The 24,788-nt window shown below is 35.1% G+C and overlaps 1 protein-coding gene across 1 annotated transcript in view; it reads right to left on the reverse strand.

Moving 5' to 3' along the window:
* Positions 1-21,763, reverse strand: part of ankfn1b (ankyrin repeat and fibronectin type III domain containing 1b) — a 150,388-nt gene extending 128,625 nt beyond the window's left edge. Inside the window, exons 1-2 of the mRNA XM_028477121.1 lie at positions 21,568-21,763; positions 11,076-11,162 (exon numbers count right to left, since the gene is read on the reverse strand). Of these exons, the coding sequence (XP_028332922.1) occupies positions 11,076-11,092 (17 nt within the window). The 5' untranslated portion in view covers positions 11,093-11,162; positions 21,568-21,763. The remainder of the gene's footprint in view (positions 1-11,075; positions 11,163-21,567) is intronic.
* Positions 21,764-24,788: the final 3,025 nt, after the last annotated feature.

Genomic DNA, 24,788 nt, shown 5'->3' on the forward strand with positions numbered 1-24,788 from the left:
ACAAATAAATGAGAAAATGACTTTAATGGAAATTGCCAAAAAAAAAATGGGGGTTGGCCCCCAGGCCCTTAATGAAATTGTGCGAGGCATAATCGTAATCTACGTTGAATTACCTTTGAAACGATATATCACATGACTATGTTCCCATAAATTTGGAAATGACCGGAAATTGAGAGTGGGCCCCTGGGCCCCATTTTTAAAAAAAGGGCTCCAAGCGTCTCATCATATTCATTCATGGAGTATTCATACCAAACTGCATTCTGATTTAACGAGAACTAACAGAGGAGTAGTCATTTGAAAAATGGGGCCCCCGGGGTCCCCCTCGTGTCATGTATGGAGGAATGGGCCCGATTTATATATTGGCATGGGCCAATGATTGGCAGATAATGTTCAAAGCAAAAATAACTGCTCTTCCAGAAGGGACCAGCAAATACAACCTCAACTAAGGGATCAATTGTTAAATATTTATTTTACCAAAGGCAAGGTTGGAACTAAAACAAAGATGTCTGTGTTCTCAGGGTTAAATTATGGAATAATGTTGATAAAGAAATAAAAACAAGTGACAAACTGTTTATTTTCAAAAAGAAAATGTCACAATATATTTCCTGTAAATTGGGATTTACGTTTAAAGATTTTGTTAGACTGAAACAAATAAACTGAAACATTTGCAGACAATGTAAATAAAAATAGAATAAAATAAAAATGTATTGTTTTGTGCTAAATATGAATTAATAAAAAATGTTTTTAGTTTTAAACATGGTGTAACAGGCTCAGCTACACCATGAGTGTGTGAACTTAGTAATGAGTTAAAACACAAAGAAGGTGGTAGAAAATATTGACGCAGTGCTCGTCTGTCGACACCTCATTGCACCTTCTTGCCCAGCAGTTCTTCTGTAATTACTGCGGCAGCACTCTGATGCCTTTTCCAGCTTAACAGGAACATTCACAGGAGCCACTGACTGCGGTTAAGTTATTCACGACTAAATGAACGCTGTCATGTTGGAGCACTCCAGAGGAATACTTGATATCCTCGTGGAAAGATGAGCCGCCGACTCTCACACGTTCTCTGTCAGACAAAGGATGAGCGCCAGCATCCTGGTTATTCATCAGTGGGGGACTCACCAAAGAGGCCCTGCATGTGTGTCTGTGTATGTTTACGTGTGACAATTCTAGCACACGTCCCCGCCTCCACTTTGGCTGAGAAAAAGTTTCACTTGTGGCAAGAATGTATATCACGAAAAAGCTTTTCTATCGGTAGTTTCTCTAGTGCATGGTCCAATTTGGGCCCGCGGGCCAACTGCAATTAGTTTTGGCCCGTTGCCCATATTTGAAATAGTTTTTCTTTTATTTTTTTTAAATATAAAAAATTGGATGTGTAGCTGCAGTCAGTGGGTGTCGGGCATGCCCCCGACCTATATAAATCTGATTTATTATTATTATTATAAATAATCCTGAGGTCCAATTACATTATTTTTCTCAAGTTTTTAAGGATTTTTCATGGCAGGGAAAATGTAGTGTTTTGATAATATAGGCGGTAGGGGTTGAACGACTTCATAATTTTAAAGGCCGACTTTATGTGCATACTAGTCGAGTCGACGTTGACTAGTCGATGACGTCACCAAGAACCGAAATCGAGCCAAGTGGCAGCCAAGTGCCAGTGTTGTGCCAAAATCTGTGACCTGAAAAAATCTGTGACGGCAGATGGCGACAGTTCCAATCCCTGCCGCTTCTTAACGGACATCTACTCCCCCTTAAACACGTTTGTAATTCTTCTCCAGTCCGAATTTACTTCACCCACCGGAGCGTCATGTTTAAGGGGGAGTAAATAGCCACTTTATAGCTACGAAGAGGTTTACGCAGTTGACATACTGTAGCACTCTTCTTCTCTACCGCCGAGGTCAGAGATTTTGGCACAACACTGCCAGCCCCTGGGACACGGGACATGCTATAGAAGCTAATTAAACCCAGGAACACTGCTGCTTCGCCTACCGTGAGTCTACGGTAACTGTTAGGCATCGAGGCTTCCTCAGATCTGGGCGTTTAGACTTTGCTTGGCCTGTTTTTACGGTAGCTTTGGCTTCCTTCACCAAAGTTGGTGTTGTGCCAAAGTCTGTGACATGCAAATTCATAGCAGATTCATACCAAATGTCTACAGCGAACATGTAAACATTGAGAAAACAACAAAGAGAAGCTTTACATCAAAGGGCTACATTTTCCTTCCTATTAAACTGTGTAGTGTAGGATTTTGTTGCTAATATCCTGGCAAGATAAAGGACACCCGGCTCTAAACTTTGGCACCAGCTGCCTCTGGAATTAGCTGGTTTGTGACATGCTCCAGTGAGTATGCGACTGTGTTTGCTACGCTATGTCTTGTACAGCAGGTCAAAGAGGGATCAGAGAGGAACAAACACCAGGGAACGGTAAAAACAACACTTCCCAATGACGTACGAGTGTTCAACTTCAAAAGAAACTTATGATATACAACATATCTTTTATTAAATGTTTGGTAGGTCGAACTGGAGAAATGACAGCTAGAAACCATTATCAGCCAAAATGACAACTACGGCGCTAATTAGAAAAACCGACGTAGGTGTTAGCACCGAATGCTTTCTGAAAAGTTTCAATCTGTACTTGTAAATGTGGCAACCCCTTGTTATATCTCAGTATGCGAGATTTGAAGATGACTTCCCCGTTTCCATGGCAACAAGGCTCATTGTTTCATCCTGTGAGAAGTGGAGCACCAAGGCTCGGTCCGCAGGATGTCCAAGTCTGAAGAGGAATCGCTCCATCTTTGTCACGCCTTTGGTTGTTTTTAAATCACTATCACACAAGTCAGCAAGATATAATGTAGATAAATTAATACTACTATTCTGTGTCTGGTAAATAACAGTAAATCTTACATGTTTCTGTCTTTTTTTTTTTAAATGTATCTATTGTTTTATGTTTATTTCTTCTTATGTATTGTGGTGTTTATGATGTCACACTGACCACAATTTTTTTTCATTTTTATTTTTACACCCATAATGCAGTGCTTTACTTAAGGATGAATTGCCCCCGGCGTCACTAATTACTGTCATTGTTTTGAGAAATTGGGCTTGAGCCGCTGTCGTTATTTTCACAGTGGCATGCGTGCATGATTGCATGCGTTAAATTAAGCGCTCCTAGGGTGGTAACCACAGAAACAACACAATCAAAAATATGTATGTCTGACAGATTAATGCTACAAAGGTTTGCCTTAACCGATAAACAACAAAACAACAGCAAAAGTTACAGATGTTTGTCTAGCTTGTTGTGCATGAGGCAGGGTTGGTGTTGGAAACTGATTAACGAACCAATTAAAATTATTTAATGGTCAATAACCAATTCAAATTTAATGGCCAACTATGCTATTCAGTGAGCATTGATGAATCCATTGCTAAACCTGACACATTCATTTGCCATGAGGCGTAGATTCTTTTAAGCATTTCATTTATCATGTGCATGGGCGTCGTCAGACTTGGGGGGTAAAGGCTCGGGGACTGAGTACCCAAGACGGGGGGGTCCCCTTAGAAGTCTGTTTTATATATACTAATACAGTGCCCGTCGGAAGTATGTATTCATAGTGGGAGGAGACTAAGTAGAGTTGTCAATTATGGCCAAATGAGTATGTGTTTGAAGGTTGGATGTACAAAGACGTGTACATACTCTGTAGTGTTATAAAGTTATAAAAGTACTCGGAAAAATATACAAAATTATCAAAAACAACAACAAAACTGCACAAAAAGACAAGAAAAACTGTACTGTAAACCCACAGTATTAATAAACAAGCAAAACGACAACAGAAATACACAAAAATCACTCGAAAAAACACAAAATGACTCGAAAAAACATATGTTTTACAGTATAAATACACAAAAGGACTAAAGAAATGCACAAAATGCCTCACAGCGATCAAACATTTTTTTGTGGCACCGCTGTGATAGAAGTTGTTTACGTCTGCATTATTATTAAATAAGTTAATGTGTTTAAGATTGTGCTTTTATACATTTTGTATCTAGGGAAAAACTCAACCAGGGACAGGAGTTGAGAATTAGCATTAGCTATACTCTGTGTGCATCACATCAGTTGCATCTTTTGCTGTAACTATGTCAAAAACTATGTCCCTGTCAAACAAATAATACATAAATAGAATAAATGGGTAGTACGTTTCCCACAAGAACTAAGTGCGTAAATGCTAGATCCAAGTGGTTTGCTTCTCCTGGGTGATCAGACTTGTGCGTAGGAAATGTTGTGGAGCATTCAAATGAAACAGCTATTATTAGCTCATTTAATTAGACACCATTATTTGACATTTAGAGCATCATTTAAAACTGAGGGGGAAAAAAACACTATTTTCATATATTTAGTGATGAAATGGGACAGGTTTATTAATGTTTTACTCTGGTAAATCAGCTTCTTATAGTAAATACTCAGGGATGTGTCGCCCTCTGTTGGATAAATGCATCCATTGATCTGAACTGAAATAGAATGCGTGTGTATTGTGTCCTCATTATTATTATTCTTCATTATTATTCTTTTCAGCCTTATCACGCTGCGTCTACCCAACAGTAATTGCAATCCACAGAGTGTCAAAAAATTGCTAATCAAGTATCGCTTTTGAGCCTTTCCTGGAAAATGACAAACTCTATTATAAATGTTCATTAAAAGTGTGCGTGCGTGTATGTGTGAGTGTGTGTGTGTGTGTACACAGCTATTTGTTTCATTTGTTTTGGTTGTGTGGACGCTAATCTGTTCAGACTTTCTCTTGTCACAGGATATAAATTGTGGAAAGAATAAACATAAAAAAAAAAACAAATGAAGAACAAAATCTCATTAAAAACTAAAATTCAAACTTGTTTTTATGAGGTTACGTTAGTTTGTTTTGTCTTGTTCTTCGATTATGTCATATATATTTACATTGTCATGTTTTTGATTATGATTATCTACTTCTTTTGATGCAACTTTTTTCCCTTTATTTATTTTTTTGAAAAATACACAGACAGAAACAATAATACTCTACGATACAGTGACAGGTTACTATAAACAATATTGCGTGCGTGTGTTCATGTGAAGGGATAGAGGAACATAAATAATAATGAATAATGGTAACAATATGTCATCAATGTGAGATGAAAATATAAATAATATATTTAATAGGGGTGTGCATTGCCATGAATCAGACGACATGATACGAATCAGACGATATAATACGATATATATCGAGATATCAATAATTACAAATTTCACCTTCACAAGTACAAAATGGTAAGAAATATAATTTATATTAAAAAAAAACATTTAACTTGCGAGGAAAAAGTAAATGGTAACTAACAAGTAAACTATTCAAAAAGTGGTATGTTTATCAAAGTGTCAAATTACAAAAAATATGGCATTTACATGATATGCGTATGTTAGCACAGTTAAACGTTTTATTTATTTTTTTCCATTAAAAAAATTGATGTGGACATTTTTTGGATCGATACGATAATTGTGTGGTGAAATATCACGATTATTACACCCACAATAATTAATAGAAAAAGAATAGAAAACTAAAGAGAGCCAGAACGATATATATATATATGCATAAATATTATAATAAGAATGATCAATGTAAGGAAAATAGAGTAGATACTAGGGAAGAATACAGATTAAGATCAGACAAGTCATAGTAGAATGTGTACCAGTAACAGTACTCTAAGTTTGGGTTTCTCAAATAGGGGTACGTGTACCCCTGGGGGTATGCGATGGCACTACAGGGGGTACTTGAGCGAGAGAGAGAGAGAGAGAGAGAAAGAGAAAAATTAACAATTAAAGTGTCTGTCTTGGTACCACCCCAAGTGTGAGGTGACCGGAAATGATAAAAAAACATATCAGTGTTTTTCATCATTGAGGTCGTGAAATTTCAGAAAAATTGAAATAGATTTTTGAAATTTTTCAATTTTTATTATTATTATTAAAACAACACACAATCTTAAACAACTGTATTTCTATGTTTTCACTTTGTGAATTAATGAAATATGAATCTAGATCAATTAAAATACAGTAAAAACAAACAAATATCTGAGCTCAAATAGGATAAAAAATAATAATTCTAGAAAAAGAAATGCCTTTGGGGTCACCAGAAGTTCTTAATAATAATAATTATAATAATACATACAATTTTTATAGCGCTTTTTGGACACTCAAAGACACTTTACATGGGAAATAAAAAATGTGCATATATATATATATATATATATATATATATATATATGAAATGGGGGTCACGATCATTTCATTACTAAATTAAATTCTTCAAAATGCGTTTTATCACTCCTTCATTCCATTATTATGCTCCATAGTTGTTTTTAAATAGTAAATAATTTTCTTAGCAAAATGTTGTTGATCAAAAAAGGGGGTACTTGGATTCAGAAATAAGAGAAAAATGGGCACTTGAGCAAAAAAAGTTTGAGAGCCACTTCTCTAAGTAGTGAGAGGATTGAAAATGGTTGAATTATACATGTCTTATCTTTAAATATATATCTATATAAAGAACAAAGTGCCTGCATGCAGGTGTGAGTACCTCAAACTAAACAAGAAACTTGATGGATCTACAACCAAAACACACCCACGCACATTTCCTAAGTGGGCCTACATACGCACTAGGAATCTAACAACAGGATGTGTGTATATCTACTGCATTGTGTGTGCACACACACATGCACTGCATTTTTAGTCCCTTTCCCTATGTCCTTATGACTCACCTCTGAGTCATAACCCAGAGAGGAGGAGGAGAGCCAAGTTGTACAAGTCAGCATGTCTACGTCACTTGATAGTTTGGCACAGAGCAGCAGCAGGTCGCTGACGTCACCACCACGCGCTAGGATCAGGCTAGTTACGTTAGCAGGAGAGCAACAGGTGATGGAACAAAAGGGGCAGATTCAAACAGAGCTACAGGAAAGGACGGCACCAACATGTGCTGTAATATGATGAAAAGCTTCTCTTGACAGTTTGAGGTGCAGTGAGAGGAGTAGCATTCCTTTCTCTGTATATTCACACTCACAGGTATGAATAATACAACCTGCTGAGAGAAGAATATGCTCCAAGCCAAAGAGTTGGGAAATGTATCCACATAGCACAGACGTATGCGTCATAGGGCTCACAAACACACATTATATCTTATCCTAAGGCTGTGCAATCAGTGTACCCTTTGTTCTTTGGTTTTTCCCTTTGAAAACCAACTCAAAATTACAAATAAACAGTGTGGTTATTTTGTTTTACTGACTTCAAATCGAAACAGAAAAACAGAAACGTTAAAAAGCAGATAAGCTGCATTTTTCTGCTTCTTTTTTTAAAAAACTTGTTCCGTTTGTGAGATATTTGTAAATTTACGGGGAAATTAGAGTGAGAGCTGAAGTCCACTGCACCTGGTTTCCCTCCACAGGTCCTGGACCAGATCTCCTCACACAATAGGACTGTTTAGGATTCATTCAGTCATTTTCTGCTCCTGTTTGTAGTTTTGTTTTATGGTGTTACGGTCCAAATAGTATCCAGATAAACTGGTGACTGACTATCGACTGTGAGGAACAATAGATGTTAAAAGTTCTGCGATTTGACATTTTTGCAAAAAAAAAAAAAATACAGCTTTTTTGAGGGCATTAAAAATGTTTATTTTGCACGTTTAATACGGCTAGCGACAGCCGTCAACACACGATGAAGTTGATCACAAGAAACAAGGAGCACCAGTAGATTCATTACACTACCTGTGGTTCTTTTAATTACATATCATGTGCATGTTTTACGTAACATCCATTTTTTGTTTTGATTGATTCATGTATTAATAACATTTCAATTCAACATTTCATCAGTAATGTGACACTAATCCATCCTTTTTGGTCCAGAAGTAAATGTCCGCCCCCGTCTGTGGGTCCCCTCTGTGTGGTGAGATTAAAACATGAAGCTCTCGTCATAGTTTCCCGTAAATATCCAAATATCTCAAAAACAGAACAACATTTCATTTTAAAATAGATAATTGATGCTTATGTGGTTTTTGATTTTTCTGTATTTCTGTTTTGGTTTTAAGTCAGTAAAACAAAATAACCACAATGTTTATTTGTTGTTTTGATTTGGTTTTAAAACGGAATAATCAAAGAACAAAGGTACACGGATTTCTGTGCAATAATCGAAATTCGATTACAATTTCAATTATTACACTCAACGAAAACAAAAAACATACATACAGGATATATATATATACAGTATATATATACATATTTTTTTTTGTATATTTTTTATTACACGTTTTATTTGCTATATAAAACAAACTTCTACAATTTATGATATCTAGCCTGGCACACACACAAGAAAAAATGTTTACACTTGCAAAAACAAGTAAATGGTAACTAACTGCATTTCAAGTACAAATCAAACTGTCAAATTACAAAACATAATTGTGATTATAATTGAGTATCCCTATATTATACGTAACTAAAGTATAGCCAAGAAGAAGAAAAAAAACCACACACACACACGCACGCACGCACACACACACACAAAATCCTCTTTCAGGGATCAGCAGAATGTGCTGAGCGAAAAAGATACAACTTCCATGACTCTTATCACACTCTTCCCAGCTGCAGCTGCACTGACAGAAAGAAAGAACATTGTGCGATAGAAGGTGAAAGAAATGATAGTTTTTCATAGTTTGGCTGCTTTGTGTAGCAAAATTCAGGCAGAAGGAGAACCATTTTCACTGGTAAACAATCATTTTTATCTGAGAGCTGCAGAGACACTCAGACACACAGTAGTTCAACAAAAAATGATAAGGTTCACACCACTGCACATGCCTCTATGAGTAAGACTAGGAGTTTATATTACATTTTGATGATACATAGCAGTAGAAGTACTCTGGTGATAAGACCAACTCAGTTATACAGAAAAGGCTTTTAACAACTACGTACATTCAGTTTCTTATTTATAAGTTGCTGCTCCTATGCCAGTATAAAAAAAACATGAAAAAAAAGCAATTCTTAATATAATGTATATAATATACACATATTTGAAGTGCCATAATACACAGTGACTGTACAAAACATGGAACAATGGTCCCAAACTTTTGATACTTTAGGTTGGTTCTTCTTCTGTTGCTGTGATGAAAAACAATGAAAAACAGTGGGACAACATTGGTAACTAGAATAGAAGTAGAGCAGCAGTCAGGAGCCTCCATGCATTGCCACAAATGACACATTGGCCTCTGGAAGACTCAAGTGTTGAGAGAGAAACAAATCTACAAGGCTCTGGGCTGCGTCCGAATATTCCCTCCTATCTCCTTTCTTATCCACTTTTCCATGACCCCCGTGGATGACGTCACAGGGTTAAGGAAAGGTGTTAGGAGAGGAGTTAGGAAAAGATGATCACATTTGCTTTGACAATCAGACGCACTTCCACAAGGTGACGTAATAATCCGACGGTTAGTGACGTCTGCTGTGGTGAAATAACTACAAATTTTCCAAAATGGAATAAAAACACATTTATAACACTTTCCACTGATATAATCTAAAAAATCACAAGGTTTGAATGTAAAGGAAAGAGGATACCAGGCTACGAGGAACTAAAGTGAAACTAAAAGAACGTCACATTGAGAATGGTTGCTCACACTCACCTTCCACTCACTAATATGAAATATGTTGAATAAAACATTTCTAGAACCACAGAGTGTCTGTTTTATGTCAGTACGGGTTTTAGATCATTTATTTAAAGTTGTTTAAGGCGTATTATTGCATTGGTAACTTACATGATGTCCGTTACTTGTCAGTGCTCGAGTGTGCGTGTCGATGTATCAGTGTTTCCTAGGCTAAAGGAGGTTATAAAGGAGGCATTGAGCCTCTTTTCCTGAGCTTAAAGAGAACTTGGACGCTCTTTGTCATGGCCACCACTTAAACACTTCCGGAGGTGAAGGAACAGTGGATAGGAAAGGAGATAGGAGGGAATATTCGGACGCAGCCTTTGAGTTGTGACTGATTAGACACCTCATGTGTTGCACCCAGGTTACCTTTGAATTAAATGGACTCTTGTGAACGCCACATCGTGACACTCTCAAATTCAGCCAAACATTGCAAATAAGATGTTTTATTGTGTCCTTACAAATTATTATAAATGTTTTAATATTATTCCTCAACAGGAAAGGTCAAATTCAGAGACATATTTCACTGTTGGGCTACATTGTATAATGTATTACATTACTGTGTTTTTAAAGCTATGGTAGGCGAGTTTGGTTGAAATTGTATTTATGTCCTGACAGAAATTTAGATCTAATGTGCTCTGAAAAAGGAACGAAGAAAATCCATCATCTGTAGCAGCTGTAAACCTGTAATAACTTCGACCAATGGAAAAAAAACAACCGTTTTTTTTAACCAATCACGTCTCTCTGTCTCATGCATGTGAATGAGACGGAGCACAGAGGGGAGGGGCGAGGGGGGTAAAGGCGGAGCCATCAGGGAGGCTACATTCAAAATCATGCTACCCTGCCTTTAAGTGTACAGGACAGGAGTAGGGGGTACATCATGGGTTCAGGTTAAATGTCTGAAGGGGTACGGAACTCTGCAAAGTTTGGGAACCACTGGTTTACATTTTTTACAAATCTATTGTTTGCTTTATTGCTCGGGCGGCTACGATAGCTGTAGCCTCAGTTATAAACCTTCCAGTACCTTGTCAACACCCAACAACAGAAGCTCAGAACATGTTTTTCTCATTTTACTCCAGATTTGACTTAAGTTTAACATAGTGAATTCCGTGCAGCATAATGGAATTTTCCAGCCCTACGCGGACACTGAAATCTATCTGCAAATTGTAAAATCTCATCTTTAAAACGCTCTCCGCAATCAGTGAGAGACGGGTTGTTTCAAACGATAACTGTATGTACGGTATAATACATGTTTGTTCTCAATGTCATTCACACAGCTGTACATGGGCAGCAACAGTTCCAGGAAGCCCCAAAATAGAGGCAGGATGCTCATTTGGTAAACACAATAAAACACGTTAACCAGGCGACTTACAGAAGAAAGAAGAAAGCAACTTACTCTATGACTTGTTCCATTCCAGCAGCTCCTCAGGTTGGGTTCAGTCGTATTCGTCCTCTTCCAACGTGTCCCTGCTATATCTTCAACCTAAGGACACAACACACACCCTGTCAGTGCTAAGAGGACACCAAACGTTACATAACAGGTGTGGTGCTAACTTTGAGATAATCGATTAGCACGTCATTTTTACAAGCTTTTAAATCATCCTGGCTGTACACTTTAGTTTTGTGTTTCTATGTATCAGTCAGCATCTCTGCCTCTGAAGATCTAAAGGTGTCACGTTTCAAAGTTCTCCACATGGTGTGTGATTTATTATAGAAGCAGAGCTTTTCTGCTGTTTTCCCAAAGCAAGAGAAAATGTGGTCCGAGCATTTCCTGTCCGTATCTCATATAGACCTCTTTTTTTTTTGACTTTTTTTTTTTACAAATTAGAAAAACGTGTCTGCAAATAAACAGAGGTCAGTGTTACGACAAATGGTGAATTTTAGCTGACACAAAATGTGCTGTTTTCTTTTTTTTTTTTTACAGAAATGGGCTTATTGCTGAGGTCTAATGTAAGACTGTACATCAGAGGTAGGCAACTTTTATCACAGCGGGCCAAAAATAATGTGTTTGTTTGATCAGAGGGTCACATGATCAACTATCATGTCAGCATTTAGAATAATGAGCGATCTGAGCATTAATACAGGAAAGAACAAAGTTTTTATAGTAATTTTGTGTTTTTCTCTCTTTCTTTGTTGTTGTCTGGCTTGTTGTGAGGAATTTTGTGAATTTCTGTAGTCATTTTGTGTATTTTTCCTGTAAAATAAATGTATTTTGGAGTCATGTTGTGTATTCGTGTGTGTGTCATTTTCCTCTTTTTTGCAGTATTGTTTGTGTATTTCTGTTGTCATTTTGCTTGTTTGCAGGTACTATGGGTTTGCGGAGTCATTTTTCATGTTTTTTTTGTCTCTTTGTGTACTTTTTTTTGTCATTTTCTGTAAATTTATATAGTTTTGGAGTAATTTTGTGTTTAACTGTTGTCATTTTGTGTCTTTTGGGAGTATTTTCTGTGTTTGTATCTTGTCTTTTACTGTATTTTCCTGCAATGTTGTAATTCTTTGTTTTTTTTAACGTATTGTGTATTTTTCTGTCATTTTGTACATTTACTTTGGGGGCTGCATTAAATTAGACCGAGGGCCGCATGAGGCCCCCGGACCACTATTTGCCAATTTCTGTTGTACATTATATTCAGTTAATAATTGTTAAAAGAGAAAAAAGGGAGTTTGTAATGAAGTTATGTTTGTTGACCACTGTTGTTACATAGCCAAAACTGACTTTGGATCTGAATAAAACCCAACTTTTATTTATTTAACATAAAAGGATAAACACCACTCTAGTGAATAATGAATATGTGACTTAATACTGAATGAGAGTATGACTGCCTACATTTAACAGTAGTGATACTATAGCCAAGTGTGTATTTATGAAGAGTATTTTTCAAAGCTAAATACAATTAACAAAATTAAAAACATGTGTACTGCTATTGATTTTAAATCACAAACCAATGTAACATGTTTAAAAAATAAAGAAGAAAAAAAAAAAATAGAGCCCCCCCCAAAAAACACTTTTTGGAGGGCAGTGGTTGCCTAACGCTAAAGGCAGCAGGCTAGTAACATGAGGGTTGCCAGTTTGAATCCACTGTTGGACTTTGAGCAAGTCCCTTAAAGCTAACTGCTTCCAGGACTCAATGAGACAAAGGTTTAAAAAAAGAAGCTTGGTGATGGTGACCTACCTTGATGTGAAGAAATAGTAAATAGCATTCCTAGCTAATCCTGTCCTTTACTCAGCATGGATCAATTATCATTAATCAAGCTGATCTAATTAAGCAGATTTGAAGGACCTGGGTAAGTTGTGCAGGGGTTGGTCCCGCCCCCCTTGCTCCCAAGCCCACATGTTCATAATTAGGCACAACAGCTGCATGAGAAAGGAAACATGCTGTAAAAGAAGACAGAAGAGACGCACTGATGCATCCAGATGCTTGAACGTCTATTTGGGATGTGAGTTTATTTCCTGAGAATTACCACAGAAATCTGAAACACTGCTTTGTAGTTTTCCCATGGACCTACCTCAATGTGTACACATATAAACTCCAATACTCCCCTGTATCACACACACGTCAAACTCAAGGCCCTTAAGACCAGACATAGGCAACTGGTGGCCCTCAGTCTCATTTTGTGCATGCCAACAAAGCAAAACCCCTCTAAATTGTAATTCAGCCCACAATAATACACAAAATAACTCCCAAAATACAAAAATCGGCAGCAAAATGCACAAAGTACACAAAAAAAATCCAAAAATAACAGCAACCACATAAACAACACAACTACAAAAAACACACAAACAAAAACAACATGTTACAGAATAGCTCCAAAATTACACAAAATTACAGAAATATACAGGAAACAACAGCAAAAACAACAGAAATTGACCCCAAAAATGCACACATCGACAACAATATGCAGAAAATGACAGAAAAATACACAAAGTGACAACACAAAAAATAACAAAAACACACAAAATGGCTAAAAACTGACAAAATATCAAAACCACAAAGACCAACACACAAAAAAAGATAAAACCCTTTCCCCCCACTGTGTTAATGCTGACATGAATGTTGATGACGTGGCCCTTGGATCAGACACAATCACAATTTTGTGGCCGTCGCTAAGATAGAGTTGCCCGTCCCTGCTTTAGACATCAAATGACAGAAAAAACATGAAACATTTTGTTACCAATTATTTACCAACTAATTCAGTTATAGATATATACCGTATTTTTCGGACTATAAGGCGCACCGGATTATAAGGCGCACCAGTTTGTTATTATTATTATTATTATTATTATTATTATTATTATTATTATTATTATTATTATTATTATTAAGACGCATTAAGCGAAACAAAATAGTCAGATAAGTCAAACTTTATTCAACTCATTAACAATAACTCTCAACATTGTTCAGGTTTAACACATAAAATACAGAACATTACACTCACTTACAGTATGTTGACGCACAGTACAGGTACATATCACTCCATGAGGTGCCTGACTACGGTAGCCCTAAGGTGCCAAAAATCCATCAAGCAGTGCAGCTTCATAGTTTACCAAAGTTGTACTAAAACAGTTTGACACATTAATTTCATACATAAGGCGCACCTGATTATAGGGCGCACTGTCGATTTTTGAGAAAATTAAAGGATTTTAAGTGTGCCTTATAGTCCGAAAAATACGGTACAAACATTCAATTAAAATATACAATATTTGCAAAGCTCATGTTTCCAGTTCCTATATCACATGATGGCAGCAATTTTTAATCTCAACTGTTGAAAAAACTCTCTGGCAAATTTTCCTCAAATTATTCCACAAAATATCCCAAAATTCCCAAAATCAGAGAAATTTAAGTGAAGATCCTACACTTAAATTTGAAATAATCACATGATTTATATATAATTTCTAAGTAGAAGTGCAAACTATGGGACATGTTGAATTAGCTGAAATCTGTGGCCCTGTTAAGCTCAAACTGGTCCGTTTTTGGCCCCTGAACTAAAAAGAGTTTGACACCCCTGTCCTATATTATACCAAGGAGCATTTCAGGTACTAATCTTTTACCTAATAAAACTCAATATTCTTCTAAATTACTGAGTGAACACTTTTAGCACCATGAACTCTAATACCAGGTTGTGTTTCAGATCAAGAGTTTTCATTACAAATGAAAGTTTCCAGCCCAGCTCGAGGCCCCTGTATGTGAGTACGTAGTGACAGGCAGAGATTTAGAATCATCTCTAAGTGTTAGTGTCTGTGTGTAATTGCCTCTTTCCATGTGTCGGTGAGATAAACGGTCAAAGTGTTCATAGAGGGAATACATCACAAGCTGACGAGTAGATGCTAGCAGTAGCTCCTGTGAACGATAATGCATAAAAAAAATTATATTTATTCCCTTAATGACGGCAAAATAAAAAATGTAACATCTGTGACGCTGGTGTATAAAGTTGGCACAGACAAAAAAGTTATACAGAAAATTATTTTGCAGGAATAAAAAAAAAAAAAATTTTACAGTGTGCTAACCAAAAATTTAAACGAGCGATTCTCAACTGGTGGGTCGGGACCCAAAACTGGGTCACAGACCTGTACTGGGTGGGTCGTGGACAGCTGATAAAAGTTGCAGCGAGATTAATTTTGTCTTTTGTATAGTATGTTAAGTTGAGGTTTTGTTTATTCAGACAAGGTTTTTCAATTCAATTCAATTCAACTTTATTTGTATAGCGCAATTTACAACAAAGACATCTCAATGCGACGCTTATCAAAATATGAATAGAAATGTTTATCTCCTGAAATGCTTTGACTGTCAACTGCTGCCTGCTTGGATTAGTATGCGAGTTTCACATACTAATCACTATTACATGGAAGTCAAGTAAAACATCAAAGGCGATCAGCAGAACACCTCTGATGAAGACTGGCAGTTGACAGTCGATGCATGTCAGGAGATAAAAATGTCCTGAAAAACCTTGTCTGAATAAACAAAACCTCAACTCAACAGACTATTAAAAAACGAAACAAAATGAATCTTGCTGGAACTAGTGAAACTTCAAAGGCGATCAGCAGAATCCTCTGAGGAAGACTGGCAGTTGACAGTTGAAACATGTCAGGAGATAAAAAATGTCCTGAAAAACTTTGTCTAAATAAATGAAACCTCAACCAGCTGGTCAAACATAAATGAATACTTAATATCCCTCATGTTGGACTTGTCTTTTATTTTGAAAGAAACTTTTCTTTTGACAGTCACAGGCACAGAAATATATATATATATTTATGTCTTAAAAAAGATTAGTTTTGAAAACTCAATGTCGTTAGTCGAATTCTAAAAAAAAAAAAAAAATTTAAAAAAAAGTGGGTCGCTATTTAATGACAAAATCTTGAGAAAATGTAGACGTGATTCAATGAGCCTGAATAGAAAACTGTTTCCCATAATTTGGACAAAGACAAGATTATCAAAAACCAGCGAGAGTGCAGCTGCTAACAGCTAAAAACAGCCAGCTAACACAGCTAACAGCTGCAACAAGAAACAACTGTACAATGAGCAAACAGTGTTGTGAACGTTTTTCTGATAATGGTCTTTCTGTTTGGAGCAGCTGCAGAAGTTTAACAAATTATAAAAAAAAAAAAACTATAAAAAGATGCACATGAAGCTAAGTGACAATCCAACACATTCCTGCAGTGTTCTTTGTGTGATGATCCCATATATGTATATATACATATATATGCCTCTGTTTCTCCCTCTCCTCTTATCCAACTAGTCATGCATACTAATCCTGCCTGTGTCATCAAACATGCATAAGAACCAGATGTAACTTTGATGTTTGTTCATGTTGACCCATGAGTGTGTAAATGAGTTTGTGCGTGTGTGTGTGTGTGTGTGTATGTGCATTGATGTAAGAGAGTGTCTATGTTTACGCATGTTTGCCCTGCAGCTACAAACCAGACACGGGGGAAAGGGCTACAGCATGCGTAAACACACAGGAAGTGAGGATGAACTTCCTTCAATATATGAAAAATAATCAACAAGACAACATGATTCTGCACATTATCCTTGATGACCTAAGTTACCAAAGTGGGTATGCAAATTGTCATGGGGGTACATGAATAAAAGTGTAAAACACTGACAACAATGGAAACTACAATATAAATAGAGCAGTTAATGCTAATGCTAATGCTAGGCTAATGCTAGGAATCAGAATTAGAATTGTTTTTTTGTTGCTAAGTACATTTACATATACGAGGAATTTGTCTTGGTGTATTGGTGCGAAATATAAGATTAATTACCAATTACCAATATATAAAGTGGAATTTAAAAAAACGGTTATTGCTATTGCTAACTAATGCTAATGCTAGGTTAATACTATTGCTAGGCTAATGATAATGTTGGGTTAAAGCTAATACTAAGTAAATGTTAATGCTAGGATAATGCTATTGCTAGGCTAATGATAATGCTAGGTTAAAGCTAATACTAGGTCAATATTAATGGTAGGCTAATGCTAATGCTATGTTAATGTTATTGCTAGGTTATTGCTATTGCTAGGCTAATGCTAATGCTAGATAATGCTAATGCTAGCTAATGCCAATGATAAGGTAATGCAGTGTGACACGGGCCAGTGTCTGCATCCTCATCAGTATTTTCTTCAGGAAATGCAAATATTCTAGTTATTATTATTATTATTATAATACCTCAACAGGATAGGTAAAATTCACTGTAGGGCTACATTGTTTATGGCATTACATTATTATGCTTTTTTAAGTGTGTAGCAGTAGAGGGTACATGGCTTTAGGTTAATTGTCTGAAGGGGTACGGGACTGTGAAAAGTTTGGGAACCACTGCTTTATGATAAATAAGAATGAACTGGTCAGACAAGCTGATAAATACTTATTTGGTATTTTCATAATTTGGTTGCTCCCTGACCCACCCACAATACAGGAGTGATAGATGTAGTAAATGACTGATTTATCTTATAGAAAGGATTACGGTACCTTCTCTCTTGAGATTCAAGATATATTCAGTTCTCTATTTGTACCTGCTTTCACTACTTCTCATGAACATCATAAAAAGCTCAGCTAACCCAGACCTTTCCCTAAACAAGCCACACTACAGAACTCACTCACACATGCTGTCCTTTAGAGCAGGAGTTCCCAACCTTGGGGTCGGGACCCAATTTGGGGTGGCGACACACTGGGAGGGGGTCTCCAGATGCCTTCAAGAAACTAAGATAATTATCTGACCAATTTTAGCCCGTTTTTTATTATTTTTACCCTTTTTCTGCAACTACATCAAACTTGCCATATTTTAACCTGTTTTTATCACTTGTTCTTGCCATATTTTTGTTCCTTTTAGTGCATTTTTGCTACATTACTCCCATTTCTGCCACTTCTCCATCAATTTTCAATGCTTTTTCTGCACATTTTTTCCACTTTCAGGACATTTTCGGCACTTTTAAACTCTTTTAACCATATTCACTAATTATCTTGCCCATTATTTGCCAGTTTAAACTAATTGTTCTTTCTTTTTAAAGTACATTACCCTTTTTACCACATTTTCTGTCTGTTTTTGGTTACTGCAACTTTTAACTAATTTGTGTGGTTCTTAAAATCCTATTTTACCACCCTTTCCACCATTTTTGGTCACTTTTAACCCATTTTAATTCTGATTAAAACCAGGATTTAGCATCGACAAATTTAACCTAGAATTGTCTTTCTGGTCAGACTTTATTGAGTTAAATAAATCAAGATTTATATCGTATATATTGGCATTTTGAGAAAAAATAATGAGACATGAAGTTTGGTCTATGTCTCCCAGCTCTAAGTGACGCTGATTGTTTTGCTATCACATATTCACATATGCATACAATAAAGTGACACAGCTTTGTGTCTCCTGTACAACTGTTATCATGTCTCATCCAAACTCACACACACTCATATCTCTTTCCTTTTCCCCTAAAGACAATCGTGTTGCTCACTCTCTATAGTGGAAGCAGGTCATTTCCACATCTGTGTTGGCTGTAAAACAGCAAAGTGCCGACTAAAAGCATCCCTTTCCTGACCAACGGGGGCACAATCTGTCTCATATAAACACAGGACACACCTAGTATTCATATATCCTCCTGACATCCTCTAGGTTTCTCTTCTTTCTAATTAAAAGAGCATGTCAACCCAGTCTTGACAGGGAAAATTAAATGAAAATATATTATTTATGGGTTTGTTATAGAGTTCTATATGCAAAATATTAGTGCTGCTTTAAGGGTACTCTGTAATAACTAAGGGCATTCATAGAAAATAATCTATCATTATCAAGTAAATGTTTTTTTCCCTTATTTTAGCACCACTATTAAGACTTACTTGTACATACATACTTGTTCACTCGACTTAGAATAATACATTTGCATTAATTAAGTAAATATAGTAACTACAGTGCTATACTATAAACCATCCCAATTGTTGACAACTGGAGGAATTAAAATATACATGTAATATACGAGTAATGTCACTTAATGCATTCATATAGCTATGAAAACAGACGTAGCTTCCAGTGAGATAATAAAAGTAGCAGCAGTCGGTTATGGTTTATCAGTAAGAGCAGAAATTCTTTAGAATGTAATTTATTCAGCAATTATCATATTCATAATATTATCACTTTTTTTACTTTGAAAATGGTATGTGCCAGTATATACATATAGCTACCAATTACTTTGAAAAGGACAGTGAACGGTCCCCATTACCACGGTAACAAAATGCTAAAGAAGTCCCGTGAGTCACTCAAGCACATAAAAAAGATTTTCTTTTAATTGCCACGGTGTCTATTAAGAATAATGACAAATCAGTACGACTGCAGGGAAGCTATTTTTATAAGCTAATGATGTGACATGCATGTGAATAAAGCAAATCCTCTAAAATATAATAGTTTACAACAATTACGCAGGTTAAATTATGTCAACAATATTTAATTGAAAACATTTTAATTGAGAAACTGGACAATATAAAGCAGAGGTAGGCAACTTTCATCACAACGGAGTCACAAATATGTATATGTTTGATCAGAGGGTCACATGATCAACATTCATGTCAGCATTTAGACTAAAGAGCGATCTGAGCGTTAATACAGGAAAGAACAATGAGTTTTTATAGTAATTTTGTGTGTTTTTCTGTCATTCTGTGTATGTTTGTTGTTATCTTGCTAGTTGTGAGGCATTTTGTGCATTTCTGTCATCTTTTTGTGTATTTTTCCTGTAAAATGTGTTTTTTGGAGTATTTTTTGTGTATTTCTGTTTTGTCGTTTTACTTGTTTGTTAGTACTATGGGTTTGCAGAGTTATTTTTCATGTTTTCCTTGTCTTTTTGTGTACTTTTGTTGTCATTTTCTGTAATTTTGTATAGTTTTCTAAGTAATTTAGTGTATTACTGTTGTCGTTTTGTTCATTTTTGTTGTAGTTTTGTTTGTTTTTGGACTATTTTTGGTGTTTTTCTCTTGTCTTTTACTGTTTTTTCCTGAAATGTTGTAATTCTTTGTATTTTTTTTTTATGTATTTTTGCTTTTGTAATGTGTATTTTTCTGTCATTTTGTACGTTCACTTTGGCGGCCGCAAAAAATTAGGCTGCATGTGGCCCCCGGGCCGCCAGTTGACTATGCCTGATATAGAGAATAGATTTGAATATCCAATGTTTCCTTTATTCGCGCTGTAGTAAAAATAAGGCAACATTTCTCTACCTCACTCGAAACGAATGTGACTAAAAGTGGTTGAAGCAGAGTGTTCGTCTCAATAAAAGTTTTGCCCAAAACCAATGTTTATTTTCTTGGCTTAAACTTTTCAAAATAATTTTTTAAAGTGACATTAACAAGACTGACAATTTTATTTTTTTACAATACACGTAAATACACAATAAACTATAACACGATATAATGATACTGTCATCAACTAATAAAAATATAAACTATAATATTTAAATGGGACAAAATCCAATCAGATTAAAGTTCTATTCCGAGAAAAATGCACATTTTTCAGCAAAGTTCTAGAAAAATATAATAACAATGAAATTATAATAAAAATACAAATCTGATTTGCTTAACACCATTTTTCAACTTTTTTTTTTCTTTCTTTTTGGAGTAAATGATGTTCAATTAATTGATCTATTAAGCATTCACTAATTATTATTTTTTTTTTATCAAATAATAAAATATCAGGCGTAGCAACAATTTAATGGACTAAAACTTTTTTTTTTATTCCCAGTATTTTCAGTGATTCTATGCATCCGTCTCTGTGACTCCACATCCCATAATGCAATGCAAAAAGATTTCTACAAACTGAATGTTTTGGTGGAGATGAAAACAATCTTTCAAAGAGGCTAATCCAAGTTTTTTTTTTTTTTCTGTCTTTTTGGAGTAAATGATGTTCAATTCATTGATATATTAAGCATTCAGCAATTATTTTTTATCAATTAGGCGTAGCAACTTTTAATTGAAATTAGTTGCCTAAAACTATACTTTTCTTGACAAAGAATTTCACTAAAACAAATTGCATTTTAGTCAAAATACTATGACTGAAACTAAATCAAAATGAACACTGGCCCAAAGGTGTGTGTTGAGGACTTTCTACGGTGTGGTTTTTTTAATAGAAACTCTTAAATCATGGTGAGCTTTAAACGCTGTTGTCTTTTGTGTCTCTCAACGTGCCTCGCGCTGGGTCTCCCTAGCATTGTCATGACAACAGTGTGTACGGTACGCACCGACTGTGGCCTTTGAAAACAATGCAGCACAACCAAAAGTTCCCAGTAAAGCCGTCAAAACGACTTTCCCTGTAACACTAGGGCTTAAAACTTCACGTATATTCATATAAAAAAAAAAAAAAAGAAATGAACAGCGAGAACAAGTGTCAAGAGAAGTGTAGGAGAATCATGTGTTCAGTTCATACCGAAGGTAGAAGCTTGTACCCCCTATTCCAGAGGCGGGCTGCGTTTATAGTCCGTAGACAATCCGATTAACTGTGAGCGCTCCAAACAATAGAGAGAAGTTGGTTGGAACTTTTCTGGTATCCTGTAATGATGTAAAGAACTCCAGCAGCACACGGCATGTGGGAAACTCCGTCCAGCGGTGGTTTCTCCGCCCAGACTCGGTTCTCTCTCCCCCGCTGCTGCTGCTGCTGCTGCCGCCGCTATCTGAGGATGCTTCGCCCCGCCCCCGCCTCGTTCAGCCCACCACATAAATCACTAAAACCATTTTTCACTAGAGATGTAACGATTCACTCAACTCCCGATACGATTCGATTCACGATACGATTCTCTCACGATTTATTTTACAAAATGAGACTGTAGACAAATGATGATTGAAAAATATTCCTTTATTTTTTTGGGGGGAAAAAAACTAGAACATACTGTACTATTTTCCTTTTAGTTTTCAGTGTCAAAAGAATCCCTTGATAAACTATTCAAAACAATGCGAATTAACTAAAAATAAATCTTGAATTAAATAAATAAAGGAATAATACAAATGAAGAAGAAGCTTATTAATTTAAATTCTGGTTCTATTAAAAAAACAATGCAAAACTGCATAATAGTTCTTTTTATTTTTAAAAGTGCAACTGAAAATGTATTTTGTGCCTTAACGATTGGACTTTAAAAAAAAAAAAAAACGTCATTGCCCTGTATTTACGTCAGATATTTGTTTGGACCGATGAATCGATTTTTAACTGCCTTACGATTAATCGTTACATCCCTATTTTTCACAGACATTTTTCACCATGTCCAGTGTTGTGCTAGTTACTTGGAAAAAAGTAACTAGTTACCGTTACTAGTTACTTCATTCACAAAGTAACTCAGTTACTATTTTGATTATTTAACCAAAAAGTAATGCGTTACTGGAAAAAGTAACTTTTGAGTTACTTAGAATTAAAGAGTGTATTATTTATTTTGGGTCATTTGTGTCCATACAGCTTCATATTAGTGCTGTAATAATATAATAATCCACTGCTGATCAACTGCTATAAAACAACCATATATGATGTGCATATAAAGCACAAAACAGCTGCTCCAAAATTAAAACTGTAATTTTTAAGCCTTAGCACAGTAATGTAAAGTAAGCTGTGCATATTCCAGGTGCACATTCTGCTGTTAAAAATGCTTATTAAAAAAAATTATGGAAAAACTAATTCACTGCATTTTTCTCAGCTACACAATGCTAAACATATCAGTCATATATCTTCTTCTTCTTCTTCTTCTTCTTCTTCTTCTTAAACTTAGTTTAAGTGATGTTATTGCTTATAAATCTTACACAGACAGTTGTAATTACTGACTGTACATTACATTTGTCCTAATTTGGCTGTAATGGGTTTTTCTGTCTGATATTCAACTAATCCTTTAAACTGTTCAAACAACTCGGCTGACACCGGTATTAGCAGAGGTACTAATCCAGACTCACTGAATGTTTCACATGTCAAGCAATTGATTTTTTTATGTTAACATAACATGAATAAAGAACTATAAATCTAAGTTACAGTTAGATACATTAGATGAGGACATATATGGAGCATTTTACCATTATCTATGTACTACATACATAAATTGTGTGAATATTTTTTAATTTGAAATTGATTTGAGTAGATTTTGCCAAATAAAAACGTTATTGTACACAGGCATGTGTACAATGTAATACTACTACTACTCCTACTTTAATTTCTGCATTCTGACACATGTGACATAGCTACAAATTAAAATATATTCAAGTATATAAAAATGTTTTTATAAAGTTTATAAAAATGTTATTTGTCACATCTTAAACACAAAATATGTCTAAAGACGTGTGTCATGTATTGATTCATTTACAGGTTGTCAGTGATTTATGAGTTTTTCTGGTAATATGAGTTTGTTTGTGCTATCTACCACTAGATGGCAACAAAGTACCGTTCAGGAGGATAGAATTAAAAAGGATAAGGGGGATGAAGAATTAAAAGCAAGCTCCCTAAAAAAACGTTTTATTTTTAATGATATATAAATAAAAATGTAGCTTTTATTAATTAACATCTTCATTTAAACACATTAATAGTTTATTGTGATTAACCATCATAGAACACTCCTCTATTAAAAAAATACATACATTATCTTTGTAAGACATTTTGTTGATAATAATAATAATAATAATAATAATAATAATAATAATAATAATAATAATAATAATAATAGAGGTAAATTAGTCATAATTTCAAATATTATTGTAAATCATCACGTTTGGATGTTTTTTAAATAATGTGTAATGGGATTCTGGTTCGTTATTGCAAAAACTGCATTTATTGTCTGTCTAAAAATTTGGAGAAACACAAATTGGATGGATAAATATTGTGTAAGATTTTAATATGATTTCCTTTATTGAAAATGTTTTTGTTTTTTTTAAAATAAATTTTATTGACAAATTGCAAGTTTACAAATCAGTAATAAAACATAAAAGGAACAGAGAACAAAGTTAGGGACTGTTTGAGAATTTTGATTTACGAATATGGAATTTTGATAATAATATTGTGTCCAATTATGAAAGTTATGGATTTATTTTCATTATTAAAGATAAATATATATATATATATATATATATATATTGGCATTATTTCTATGTGTTGTAAACATAATCCTTAATCGCTATCCAGAATAATAAAGTGAATTGGCAGTGATAAAATTAATGTAAAGTCGTTTCAGGTTTGTTTTTAAAAAAAAATGTATTGCTCTTATCGGTATATTTGGAAATTAACATGTTACAGGGATACATGTTTTGAAAAATTTAAAATTTTGAAATGTTCTCTGATTTTATTATAAAAACAAAATTGAAAGGGACATAACCAAGCTTTTTTTTCACTTAATATTTTCAAAATGTGAGTTCCAAATTGCTTTACATCTGGGTGTAATTTTATTGTGAAAAATGATTTATTTTCTTATATGTTTATTATTACTCTTTGTTTTAACATCACTTAACGTTAAACATTGAAAAATGCATCATATTTCTCTTGATTTGTCTGAAGTGACGTCAGCGATACCCGGATATCTGAACTGAAACCGTTGGGTAACCATGGGAAGTGTAGTTCTTTGAATCCCATTCTCCATTGGATACTACGTAGGTTTTCTTGCGCTCTTATCCTGAAGCCGGCTTCCACTT

This window comes from Gouania willdenowi, chromosome 19 (genome assembly GCF_900634775.1).
Source record: "Gouania willdenowi chromosome 19, fGouWil2.1, whole genome shotgun sequence".
Taxonomy (NCBI): domain Eukaryota; kingdom Metazoa; phylum Chordata; class Actinopteri; order Blenniiformes; family Gobiesocidae; genus Gouania; species Gouania willdenowi.